The 14118-nt window shown below is 41.1% G+C and overlaps 2 protein-coding genes across 2 annotated transcripts; one reads left to right on the top strand and one right to left on the bottom strand.

The window, feature by feature from the left end:
- Window positions 1-1123: 1123 nt before the first annotated feature.
- On the top strand, window positions 1124-4280 carry LOC308334207 (adenosine receptor A1-like; the record flags this gene model as incomplete). The annotated part of the gene is made up of 3 exons (XM_080790846.1): window positions 1124-1263; window positions 2572-2964; window positions 3287-4280. The coding sequence occupies 3 exons, from the start codon at window positions 1124-1126 to the stop codon at window positions 3930-3932; spliced, it is 1179 nt and encodes a 392-aa protein (XP_080646972.1). The 3' UTR covers window positions 3933-4280.
- An 864-nt stretch (window positions 4281-5144) lies between these two features.
- On the bottom strand, window positions 5145-13306 carry cUnh6orf89 (chromosome Un C6orf89 homolog). Its single transcript, XM_080776526.1, has 8 exons — window positions 13173-13306; window positions 12466-12722; window positions 10797-10962; window positions 10298-10446; window positions 8983-9137; window positions 7942-8077; window positions 6637-6760; window positions 5145-5968 (listed from the first exon to the last, which is right to left on the bottom strand). Exons 2-8 carry the CDS (start codon window positions 12652-12654, stop codon window positions 5886-5888), a joined length of 1002 nt encoding a protein of 333 aa, XP_080632652.1. The 5' UTR covers window positions 12655-12722; window positions 13173-13306; the 3' UTR covers window positions 5145-5885.
- Window positions 13307-14118: the final 812 nt, after the last annotated feature.

Raw genomic sequence — 14118 nt, forward strand, 5'->3', positions numbered from 1 at the left:
GAAAAGGAGCAGTGGATTCAGTAGTGACTCTTTTGTGAAACTTTGACCAGGAAATGAGGATGGTGTGAGTAGTGGGTGGGTGTTTGAGTTATCATTACTATGTTGTCAAACTGTTGGACTTTGAAAGGAATAAAAGTATGTTTGACCAACCAATTGTCTCTGTCCAAATTATGAAATGAAATGAATATATGCATATAAAACAGTAGAAATCAAGATTAACTGATTGCTAACTTTGCCGGCATAGTTAAACAGCAAACTGTTGGATGACTGAACACCGACATGTGGGAATACTGAGTAGGAAATGAGGTTATGCAAAACAGAAAATGAAAAACAATTAAACATGTGTGGCTCAAGAGGAAAAGTGAGAAAGCATTCTGTCTTTATCACACACATATTTATATTTATAATCAGATTTCTCTCTCAAATAATACTTCAAACTTTAACCCTGTGTTGAATTCAGTCTCAGTGGCAGGCTGAACTGCCACACTTGCTCATCAGGAAAGGTTTGGGGTTCAGTTTTAGAGTATCTCTTGTAGAATCGATAACATTGACGAGTCTAAATGTTAGGCTACCGTATACGGTTCAGTGTCTTGCTCAAGGACACTTATAGCCTAAGATTTAGACTCTCTTAGGTGTAGGCCTAAGAGAGTTAGGAGTCTAAATCTTGGGCTACTTCATCACTATCCCAGTTGGAGTCAGCACACATTGTCTCCACCAGGCCGAAGGCATGGGGAGAGAGTATGTTTTGCACTCCGTCCGTGTGTCCGTCCGTCCTTCCTTCCGTCCCTCCATTACCAGCTAATCTCCGGCAACGTTGGCCCGATTCATGCCAAACTTTGCACACACACTCCCTGGATGCCAACGACCTCTGCCCCAAATATTCTTCAACGGCCTGTTATAGCGCCACCATGAGGCTGATTTAGGCAAAACACATTTCTGTATATTACTGCACCATTTCCCATCTTCCATCCTGATTGGCTAAGATTGGCTTCCAAAGCTCACATGATTGGTCCGAAAATTCTTGCAAAAAACTCCTAAACATTTTGCCAAACATCTCACACAGTCCTATCCTCCTGGTGGAGACCTGTGCCCAGAAGGGCACTTTTTCTAGTCCCATCTCGGGATGGGATGGGATGGGATGAGCCACCCAGAGGCTTTACCTGGAGAAATGGTGTGCACCTGGGTGTGGGAGAGGCCACCTGTTAAAAGGAGAGTGGAGCAGGCAGCAACAGAGAGAAAAGAGAGAAGCTGCTTGAGTTCAGAGTCTGCATGTTTCTTTTGGGAATAAGCTATTACCCTGATCATGTTGGTGAAAATCCCTCCCTCGCTGATAAGGCTATTGTCGTATATTGTCCTGTGGATCCGTACCTTATTTCCCTAATGCAGAATGAACAACACACAAGCTCCGATTCCCAGGCAAAGTCCTTCTTTATTCAATCAAGGCATCTCCCATAGTTACATCAGGTTACAAGCATAGCAAAGTCATCTTTTCCATCTTATAGCAGCACATTCAGGCCTGAACCGTCCTGGCTCCTCCATTTTCCAACTAACCGGCCTCAGAGCACCCCAAGTCCTTCTCAACGCATCCCTTTTATCCATCTCCCCCCTCATGCAGTGTGGTGACACCTTTTTCCCTGTGTGTGTGTGTGTGTGTGTGTGTGTGTGTGTGTATGTATCATAAAATGTAAAGAGACAAACTGTAGTCTGTTGGCTCTGTCATTTAACAATGAAACAGGAAGGCCCAAAGCCCCAGGTGGTCTAGACCCTAAAGATAATATCAGATACAAGATCACTCAAGAATTATTTTGAGAAGTCAAAGAGTGAAGCAAGGCTTCCTGCCTGTGGACAATTGATATGCAAATAGTTAAGACACTGGTGGGTGGGTGATGAGTCTGACTCACTTTGGTGAGACAAATGGCCATGCAGAAGTTAAGATAATGTACCATTATGACTAAACAAGTAGATATGAATATGCTATATGATTCAAATACACCACACTATCGATGGAGCCTGAAGGTACCTACAGTACCTACTTCTGTGGTGCCAAATCAGCGGATAGGAAATGGGGTTAAACTAAATATTGTGTAACACCAAATCACTCAAAAATAACAACCTAAACCAAAACAATAATCACACACATGTGGACAAATTCATGCAAATGGAAATTAATAATCAAAACCACACTTGCATGATGCATAATAAATAACTCAATCAAAGCAAAGGAAAATAAATACATACTGAATAACCCATTTCCCATCTGTTGCACAGGAAATCCGAGCTTAGAGAGTGTGTGATATGAGAGTGAGTATCTGTTTTGCGGTTTATCGTGCACAGACTTTTGGCCGTCTGTGTGGTGTATAACTTGGCCTCTCAATGTTGTAGCAGTTTAATCACAATAAACGTTTTAATTTGCTGGAAATGCTATTATGAAACATGTTTTCTTATAAATACCAAACAGATTGTGACCTCAGACTAATGAAACTGAGACTAAATACTCTAAGTAACTTCCTCATACACAAGCGGCAAGCCAAGATAAAAGGCACTGCACCACTCAACTTATTCACTTCACAGGATGCCCACCATGGCAGTGATCAACAACACTGTTGTTAGTGCCAATACTGTGATAGGTGACACAGTGGATGTGGGAACAGTGCTCTACACAGCACTGGAAGTGTTGATAGCAATAGGCTGCTGTCTGGGTAACATGTTGGTGATCTGGGCAGTTGGTTCCAGTGAAGACCTACAGCAGCCCACCTTCTTCTTTATAGCCTCTCTGGCTGTGGCTGACTTTATGGTGGGCTGTGTGACCATACCGATCGCTGTGGTGGTGAACGGGCGGCCAGAGACCTCGTTCTTCTCGTGTCTTTTCATCAACTGTGTGGTGATTCTCCTGACAGTGGCGTCAGTTTTGTCTCTACTGGCAATTGCTGTGGATCGCTTCCTCCGTGTCTTCATGCCTCTCAGGTGAGCTATATCTCTGATCTGCAGCATGCACAGTTTCACCCATGAAAACAGTGGATGTGCAGGACCCTGTTGTGCGTGCGTGCGCGCACACACACACACACACACACACACACACACACACACACGCACACACACACACACACACACACACACACACACACACACACACACACACACACACACACACACACACACACACACACACACACACACACACACACAAGGTAATAACTGATTTTACTGTAATGGTTTTCATGACCATTCCATGTGATATTATGGACTGCATATTTGTATATCATACCAACAATTCTCTTCTGTACAGGTACAAGAGAACCGTAACAAAAAGACGGTGTTGGCTGGTGGTAGCTGTGTGCTGGCTTGTGGCCATACTGCTGAGTTTCACCCCGATGTTTGGATGGTACAATCACGAAACTCTCTCCAAGTCTTTATCAGTAAACTCATCTACTATTGTCTGCGATTTCGTAGCCGTTATTCCATACTCATATCTGGTTTACTTTAACTTCTTCCTCTGTACACTGACACCCTTACTAGTTATGACCCTACTGTACTGCTACATCTTTTGTACCATCCGGGGGCATCTCCGATCAGGACCAGGAAGGGGTTCCCAGACTCATGCCTACCTACAGAAAGAGAGACGCCTAGCAGGATCTCTGTCTCTAGTGTTGGCCCTTTTCGCCCTTGGTTGGCTCCCTCTACACATCATGAACTGTCTGAGCTACTTTTCGAAGACAACAAACATACCCAACACAGCCTTCTACATCGGCATCCTGCTCTCCCATGCTAACTCAGCTGTCAACCCGCTGGTGTATCCATTCAAAATCAAAAAGGTCAAGTTGGCCTACCAGAAGATATGGAAACTGTATTTTATATGTGGAGAAGACCAGCAAGGAAGTCAGAGCAGTCAGACTACAGACAACAATCCAAGCAGCCAGGTCAAAAAGGACTGAACCCAACATTCTTGACGAACCTACATTAGCACTACAGTATATTGATTGAAATTATAAAGCTTTATGGTCTCCCTTGTTCTGAATTCCAATTGAAGATTTTCCTTTTGCCCCACAATGAAATGTGGGCATTACCGTATGTGTAATGATTTCATATTACAGTCCAACCACGATGTCTCTCTCAGTATTGCGGAACATGCTGACAGGAAAAGGAACTTCCACTTCTAAAAGCTTAGACATTTAACAAGTTTCATTTCCATTTCATGTATCATGTGACCTAGTTCCAGCTATGCAAGTTTTGACCCCACTATCTTGGAAGTTCTTTTCATATATACCGTAATCAAATAAAGTGTAATAGTGGTTTATAACTGCTTTGAGTAATTTCAGAATCAATCAGTTATTGAATGGCTGTAAAGACCTGTAAAAGATTATTTTGTATTGTAATTTCATCAAAATAGTCATTTAGCATATTTTGTCATTCCATAACATATTTTATGATGATAGATCACTTACAAATGACCTGCACTCCTAGTTTAAGCCAACGCTGTGACCGACTGCGTCAAGCTATACTGTAGTTTACAATATGCTTTCAAGATATCCAGCAGACGCTTTAGTTTGAACATTTTTGGCAATCTAGTATAACACAATTCATTTTGTGGGTGGTTACTTTACTCACAATCTACCTGAACTTTAGAGAAAAACAAGGTTTTATTAAAACATAAATTTACATCTGCTTGTGTCTTTAATACGCCTTAGATTTTATGACTTGCAAATATTGTTTCTCAGCTTTAAACAACAAATGCAGTTTGTTGATCACAATAAACAAAATTAATTTCAAAGTAATTTAAAATGCAGATAAATTAAGAGTGATTGGCAAAATTCTATGAAAGAACCAAATAAATGAATATGACAATTAAATACTGGCTCAATAAAGTGCTTTTACAGGCAAAAGGATGACAAACAGAAAAGCAATGACAATTAGCAAAGGGATTTGACAATGGCTGAGAGGCACCCAACTTTGAAATAACAGAGATCGCCTTAAAAGCTATGGCACTAGAACAGCCAATCATGAAAGAATCATGTATTCAACTGCTAACACACACACACACACACACACACACACACACACACACACACACACACACACGATTAACTTTAAACCTGACATACCGTATTGTGAAACAGGTATTTTACATGAGCAGTGCCACAATGTCATATGAGCCATTTTCCAATGTAGAATTTATTTTGTGCACTACCAGAACACAGATGACTTATTTTCCCATTCTTCTCAATGGGACACAAAGTCCACCTGTTCCACGAAGCTTCGTAAAACATCCCAGCCATCTAAATTAATTAATTAATATACCCAAATGTGAGTGAAGAAATTAGCTTTCCATTACCTAGATCAATAATTATCAACTGCTTTCAAAATAGGTTCTCCGTTTTGCACAGACCATAAAGGCATGATCAAATACAGTATATTAAATAATAAAATATATTCCTCTATTAAAGTTATTTGTCCGTGGCCCTGTGAGAACGGCTCAAGACACGCTTTTGGGTCCTGATGCAACAAACGTTGAACTAGATATTGTCAGACTTGGACGTAGTTAAGGAAATATTAAACCAGAATTGTTAAGTATTAAATTATTGATTTGGTAATTCCCATTAGGTTACCAGAAATGTCTTAAGAGCAGATTTTAAGATTTTTAAGACTTGGGCATTTAGTGATGCAAGTGGGGAAACCTTTCATTCTAAAGTTTCACATTTTGTGTCCAGTCCCAGTACGGTCAAACAAGCCACAATACACCTGAACAAGAAATTACACATCTTTTAGCCAACTGGCAGCAGTGAAGATCAGAGCGAGAGAGTCTTCCATCTGAGTAAAGAATGTCCAAGTCCTTGCTCGCTGTCCTCCCTTTCCCTTTTAACGTTACTGTCCACATTAAGGACGCCTCTTCAATTGGCTGAACCATCACAGATGATGTTTTGGCCTCTCCCAGGGAAGAGCTCCATATGCCAGTAGCGGGAATCAGCATACACTAGTCAGGTCAAAGAAGAAAAGGTCAAAACGGTTAGCTTGTAATAGTGTGGGTAACAGCCATTGTATTTTACTAGAGCCCCAACGATATATCGGTTGGCCTGGCAGATTTTAGTAGCAGATACTACTGGCCTATCACAGATTTATCAGTATATCTCTGCTGTCAGGCAGAAACCAGCTACGGTATGTCCAAAATATTAACTTTTCAGGAAATTAAAAAACAAACATGTTTTTAGAACACAATACTGCCTCATAAAAGATACATTGTTAGACATTGGGTTTGGTCAACCTGGGGGGACACAAGTGGAGGAGGTTTTTGACCATTAGAATCGAATGGAGTTAGGAGGGTGCAGTACTAAGTTATTGGTCATTGGTCCGACAACCTACCTCAAACCCTAACCTAACCATAACCGCAAGCACGGAGCAACGCATGTTCGCCAACCTTAATACGTTCGGCAACCTTAAAGCATGTTCGCCAACCTTAATCCGGTCGTTTTCCACATGTCAGACCAATGACTGGACGGAAAAGCGTACGGGGCCCCCCAGTTAGGAGGCTTAGTCAGAAGAGTGTTTAATAGTATTTTTTTTAGATAGCTAGTTTCTGCCCGAAAGTAGCGATGTGTTTTCTTCCATTGCACATGGTGCACCGAGTGTATGTGAAGTCCTTACCCATGTCTCCGGGTCCTAGCCAGAGATTGAAGGAGCTGCAGTGGTTCTGACACCGGTGGACAGGGAGCACACGGACTGTGGGCAGCCCCTCTCCAACCACCAACCAGCTCAGAACACCAACCCCCTGGGACACACACACAACATGAAGCCAACTTCAGACCAAACATTCACCATGAGATTTGCAATAGCAACAAAGCGAAACCCCATTCCAGGGTGGAAATCTTTGAAAATGCAATACAGGGAAAACGGGAAAAAAGTGTGATGTCAAAATGAATAATCGATAATCGACAGGACAGGGCTATATGCCTACCAAAGTGTGCCTGGGATGTCTGTGTAGCTGCATGACGGAGAGGTGTGAGAGTGAGTGTGTGACTCCAAACAAGATACAGGTTTGGAGGATTTAGCCGTTGTTGGGAATTCATCTAATCAGGCCAGGGTTGCTATGGTGATCAATTGGCTCAACACTGGTCCACTCATACAAAAGATGTAGTTACAAATGGACCCTTATTAACTCTAAAAAAATATGGTTAATCATCTACATCAGGGGTTCCCAAACTGTTTTGGCTTGGCCCCCCAAACGATTAATTGATTAATCGTTAATATTTAATTATACAAATCTATTTTCATTTTGGACACATTTACACATCCCTAATGATTACATTGATGTTCTACACATATTCTATCTGGCAGCACGTCTCACCACCACATAACCACCTGACATGCAGACTACAGCGTTTTCAATCACTTGAAATGAAAAGTGAGAATGCAAAAGCACTTGGCTTGTGAGATTCGATGTGCCAAATACCAAGCAATACGGTTCAGATTGTATCATATCATAGGTCATGGCCAATATTACGATTGCTGTGTCTATCTTGCTCTTGCAATTACATTCCTATATCCCAAAGGGACGTCAAATCATTGAAATGAGGTCCCAAATGGACCTCATGGATGAAATAGTGTTTCACCCACAAGTCTCATTCAAAGGGGGACAGGCCCCTCGGCTGCGGAAATTCCATAGCCTGGAAGGACATTGCTAGTTGGTTACCTACCATATAATATGGATATTGTGCTGTCTGGACTTTGTGCATCAAGGAAGTAGCCTGGATGTGGACTGTCCAGTTTTAGAATGTTATTATTTAAACCACCGTTTGGGAATTATGCAAGTGGTCAGAAGTTTCAACTTGGTCAACACTGCAGCAGACAGACACACAAGCTTGCACTTCCACATCACACATACAAATCTTAAACCGCTCTCTGACACAACAAGAGTAAACCGAAAAGTAAGCAAACGCATACTAAACTCACCGTGCTTTGTGTGTTTGTGCTGTGGGTAACCAGGCAACGCTGTAGTACAGTACCAGCACGGTCCAGCAGGGGACAGAGTTCTGCTTTAGGGAACAGCCACTTCAGTGCCTTTTCTCTGGTGGCAGAGCTAAACCTCCTAGTTAAAGAAAGACAGTAAATGTAAAAGGATTTCATTACAGACTGTGTGAGTTGTATTAAACGATAGCCAATTTTGCAAACCTGTTGGAGGAATTCATTACTGATAGACAACATGAACTCATTAAAACGCTGTGTGTCAATAGAGAACAAAACTAGGTCTCCACCATAATAGTGTTTGTGATGTTTGGACAAAATGTGTAGGAGTAATATATGAAAAATTAAACAGATCTGTGTTGAACCCATGCCTATAGAGATAATGTATACCGATTTGCGTGATGTATGCATAAAAGTAATATAAAGAAATGTGTTTAGCAAAGAATGGCCTCTGATGGTGCTATAACTGGCAGGAAAATGCAAGGCAACGTTTTTTCCTTGGCCTCTGGCTCTGGTGAGTATGCCTATAGAGTACAGACCGATTCAGAAACGGGTCTCATGGTCGCAGGCAACACATTTCCTGTAGGCGGAGACGACATATCTGCTGTTTCAACCCGCAACTCTTCTACAGTCAATGGAAAAGTGACTGATGTTAGTCTGCCTCAAACGTTACTCTTTTACCTGCTTTTTACTAACACTACAAAGATGCCTAAACATCGGGATGAACCTGTATAGTTTATGGCAGCTCCAACAGTAGTGGCATTTAAAAAAAAAAGGAATGTCAAAATATCTACCGCGGTGGCTGAGACCAGAGTCATAGACTAGTAATGGTTGAGACAAAGCAGTGAAAGGTCCTGAAAGATACATAACGTCAGTCTTACCCAATACCCAATCTTTCTGTTTTATGAACACAAGGATGCTGTACTTTATACGGTTATACCTCATACTTTAAATGCTTAGTATGAGGTATAAAGTACACGCACACACACACACACACACACACACACACACACACAGTGCAAAACATACAAAAAAAGCAGGGTGAAGTTGGCAGGCCCTTGAGGGAAGCCTTGTTCATAGGCCAGTAAGCTGTTGTCCTCCTCCAGTAGAATGGACATGGAGCCTGAATGGGCCGAGTAGAGTTCCTCCAGCTGCTGTCGCTGCAGGCAAAGAGACTTCCCGCCCTAGGCAGACCGACCGGATGGTTACAGGAGCAGAGAGGGATGTAAGAATGCATAAAAAAGAAAGAACATTGTTTTTTGGCTTCTTACGTAGGTTCATTTCAAGCACTGTGTACAAATATCTCTAAAACACTGTTTTTCGCCATAATTACACTAGTAATAGCCATTTTCAGCGGTTGCATTGTTTATCATGTTCTGTTCATGTACGTGATCACCTAACCAATCAGAATATATGAACACGTGTGTCTATCAGTTGTTGACTGTATGCAACGACTATGGTGCATATACATGACCGCGTGCATGAACATGTGCATTCATAAATTAAGGGTCTCGGTTTGAGGGGTTGAAAATATTGTCACCCTATTCTGACTATTCCAGCCTTTTCTATAAGGCCTTTGTGGCATGGATGTAATTTAATTTCTCAATTTGCATTACCCAATTGGTGATTTTTTTAAAACACAACAGTTACCGTTATGTCTCAACGACAGAGACAAAATAGAGAAGCAACAAATTAATTAATTTCAAGGATTACATTTTTTTCAAAATGAATGCTATTGCAGCCTTTTTTCCTCTATAGACGAATTCAGAAACGGGTCTCATGGTTACGTATTTCCTGTAGGCGGACTCGACATAGCTGCAGGGTTTAAACCCTCACCAGGCGCACCTCCTCTACTACAGTGAACGGTAGAGTGACTGATGTTAGTCTGCCTCAAACGTTACTCTTTTAACTGCTTTTTACTAACACTAACATTACAAAGATGCCCAGAACATCGAGATGAACCCGTTTAGTTTATGGCTGCTCCAACAGTAGTAATACGTAAGCTGCGACCATGAGAGCCGTTTCTGAGTTCGTCTAGTAACATTGCTAGTCATCAAAAGAAGATAGATGACAGACTTCAAGATATTTTAGTATTTTTTTTGGATAGTATCATGGCAGAAACAGGGGAATATGTCTGGCCGCGATTAAATCATTTTGACTGCTTTGTTTGAATCCTCTATTGGTGCTTTAAGTTTGACTATTGACAAGTAAAACTGTCAATGAATAAAAAGAAGAAATAAAGCAGTGTCACTGTGTCAATATAAAACCATATCAATTTGCCATTTTAAAGTAAAGCGAAAAACAAATGTGCTTGGTTAACATAGCTGCATTGTGTTCTGATTACCTTCAGCAGTACAGGCTGGGGGCCCCTACGTAAGGCTACAGTATCTCTAAGGGTCTCGGGGACCTCCAGCACAGAAGAGACCTGAGCACAGCCTGAACAGTTCACTAGGTTCTGACGGAGAGCACCGGCACTCCACCACTCATGGAAGCCTGCAGGAGAGAAATATGATATAAAAGTAAGAGTCACTTTTAAGTTAATATGGAGTGATTGGAGTCATATTCAATAAGTTAGGATGAGATGAGATGGGGATGATAGTAAGAACAGGGTCAACACAGGAAGTCCACATGTCTCAAATCATCCACATCTACAGTATAATGTAGCTAATCCCTCATTTGCACAATATTGCCAAATGCCAATATTGACCTTGTCCATTCTGAGAACAACAATGAATCCAGACTTGTAGTGGTGATTGTTGGTTAGCGGAAGAATGCAGTCAGTGTAAATTCATCCTGACATGGGTAGAACTACTAGTGTGTGTAACTCTGGTCCATTTGCAAACCTTGTAAGTTGTACTTCTTTGCAATAGGCAGAGACAGCAGGCGTATGTGACTGAGAGGCGAGGACCAGTTGTGTCCCCCCAGGTTGACCAGACCCAGATGGGGAGGGTTCTGTGGATAGGTGAAGGCCAGCACCACCACTAGCAGAAAGCCCACAGCTACAACAAACTGTGGAGTGAAAAAAAGAAAGGAAGAATGTATTACATTTCTAAGAACATTTCAAGATGAATAAATAGCAATAATAGTGAAGATGGAAGATCTAAATCATTACACGTTGTAAGCTTGTAGATCTGCCATTTAAACTATCTGAAATAAGGCTTAAGTGGTTAATGTCATTCCTTTGAAATGTCAACTGTAGTGGCGTGAAAGTCACAACTTAAGTATCCAAAAATACAAATACTCAAGTACAGTACTTAATTAAATGTACTTTGTACTATCCACTACTGGTAAAAGAGTAAGGAGCACTGAATCACTAGCACTGAAGCCATGTTGATAGATTAGTTGTCTTTTTATGTGACAAATGTTAATGTGATCAACGTATACAATTTTATTATTTATCAATCCAATTAGTTCAAAAGATAAAGTGCTGACAGTTCTGGTTGGCTAGTCGCCACTGTGCCTTGTAGAATGAAAGATTTACTAGACACAGCCTAATAATACAAGAATACGGTTTGTTCCTAGCCGCAAGCAAATCTAAATTCAATTTTTTATTTCTTGAATCTAGAGCAACACCAACCATTGACAGCCTGTACATTCCAAACAGAAAAGTCCTATCGGATTGTATTTAAACGAGATTAAACTCACCAACATTGTAGCTGTACGGAAATCTTTAATTATCCTTTTTCTATCTGCAAATGTTTGTTTAAAAAAAAGATCCACTGTAGACATGCTATGAACTACTTTCTGTCAATAAATGTCATGCACGTTTTCAATAACGCAACATCCTCCTACTGTACATCGTGCAATTTCGAAACAGGAGGTGCGCAGGACCGTTGAGTGATTTCCCACGAGTGCTTCCAAACTCTGACACTTGGAAAAATAATCACCTGCACCTGATTTATTGACAGAAAGTAGCTCATAACATGTCTATATGGTGGTGGATTTTTATGAAATAAAACCTTTGTAAATAGAGGCTAATTCAAGCTTTTAGTTTCCATACAATCGTTAATAATACAATCAGATATTACTTTTCTGTTTGGATGTATGGACTGTCAATGGTTGGTGCTGCAACTCTAGATTCAAGAAATTAAATTTGTGAGGGGTGCTTGCCCCTCCTATGTCCAGGGTTGAGGGTTTGTGCAAACAGTACATTGTCTTTACACAATCATTGAATGCCATTGACAATGAATGGCCAGCTTTGAGTGTTTGTATAAACACAAACATTGAATGCCATTGACAACAATGGCCAGCTTTGACATTGAAGACGAAGCTGAGGACGCAAATTGTGATTGGCCGGAACGAGATGATGTATGACGACGTATGATGATAAAGAGCGCCCCTCACTTCACACGTGTGCGATTTTTGATTTAGAGTTGCTTGCTACTTTGTTCCTATTGATAATTTCAAGCGGTTTTCAAAACTACATTGAATGCAGGAGAAAGGAGAAAGAATATCGATTCTCTCATCAGAATATAAATTCTCAACGATTGTTCGACAGACTGAAGTGTCAACCTTGATGGTAGCTCGCAGGATGGGGAACTGAGGAGGGTCTCTTCTCGGTTCGTTGGTCTCTAGCACCTGCTTGATGAACTTCTCAATCTCTCTCTCTGACATGCCATAGCGATAGCCAGACTGACGGAGGATGTCGATGCTCTCTGACAGCTTGTCGTAGATGCAAGGCTCACTCATGGTTGTCCCCATAGCATGTATAGTGTCAGGTCAATATGGGCTTGGTGCTCTTCAACCACCATGGACATGCATAGTGTCACCTACACACACACACACACACACACACACACACACACACACGAGGTATGAAGTCAGGTTTCAAAATGTCCTCTTCAGACAGGCTAATGTTACATAGATTTATATAACAATACAGACTGAACGACCCAAAATCAGTTGAACATTAGATTAAATTAAGTTCATGTTGAAGCAGGTGGCTGGCTAACGTTAGCAAGATGGCGAGTCTCCATAAACTTAATGCTATAGTTGATTTGAAGAATCTATAACCCTAACCTATTCAAGATTCAAGTTGGAGAAAAGAAAAGCAATCAACTGTCACAGTGTAAATTAAAAAACACTGTTTTATAATCAGGTATAGTGGTGTTAAAAGCTAGAAACAGGTACGATCGACTATGTCACTAGCTGATGTTTACATAGCATGTTTACTTCTTCCAACGACACAAATAACAGATAAGATCACCAAATCAGTCTACCTCAAGTATGGATCCACTGCACTGAAGTCTTCAATGTTTCTTGCGCCTCATGTTATCTTTGAAAACAAACACAAAATAGCTCTTAATTCGCCATGTATGATAGTGCCTACTTCCTTATAGCCTGCCCCTTTCCTTTCCCGACTCTCTATCGATGAGCACATTCGTCAAATTCACTTCCAAGTAATATTTTTTAAAGTAAAAATGTAAATACCATAATATCGTATTAGTTTATGCCATTTTTATTTAAAGAAATAAATAATAATAAAGAAATACCGGTATAATACTACTATCAATTAGATTGTGTAATCTGCGAGCACTAATGGTAAATTAGACTGAAGTCTCTCAAAGTAGGTTACAGCATCGTACAGCAGGGGGCGCAAATATTCAATAAACATTTGACAGTAGTAGTCTCGCATCCCATATTCTGGGGTGTGTTGTCACACTGTGATTGGCTAGATGGTTGTCAGGCAACCGGCGACTTCCAATGTTAGGTAGGTAAACAGTGAACACAGCAGCAAACCCTTAAACGAATAACAAGGAATCAAACATGTACAATCTATATATAATAATACCATGTGGACAGCGGGTCAGCAACTACAATAGCAGTATGTATGTTTGTTTAGACAAGACAGCCAGCTCCCCCCGAAGCAAAGTAGAAAACCAAAAGGGACATGCTTAATTGCAGTTTATGCAGCCTATGGTTTATGCATGTCAACTCCTCACTGATTACTTGCTAATATATGGATGTATAATAATGTACGTATGTGTACGGAGGGTTCCGAGAGGGGCTAGTGTAAACCGGGAAACGGAAACAGGTCAAGTGGGCAGACTGGGTGGGTGGGCACCAACACCACCAAAACCAACTGGGCACTAGCCACTATAGGATATGTGGGCACTTGGACAACTGGGCAACTTGGACGAGTGGGAAGCTTGGACAAATTTAGGC

Source organism: Protomyctophum bolini, assembly GCF_963924005.1.
Source record: "Protomyctophum bolini genome assembly, chromosome: 2".
Classification (NCBI taxonomy): Eukaryota; Metazoa; Chordata; class Actinopteri; order Myctophiformes; family Myctophidae; genus Protomyctophum; species Protomyctophum bolini.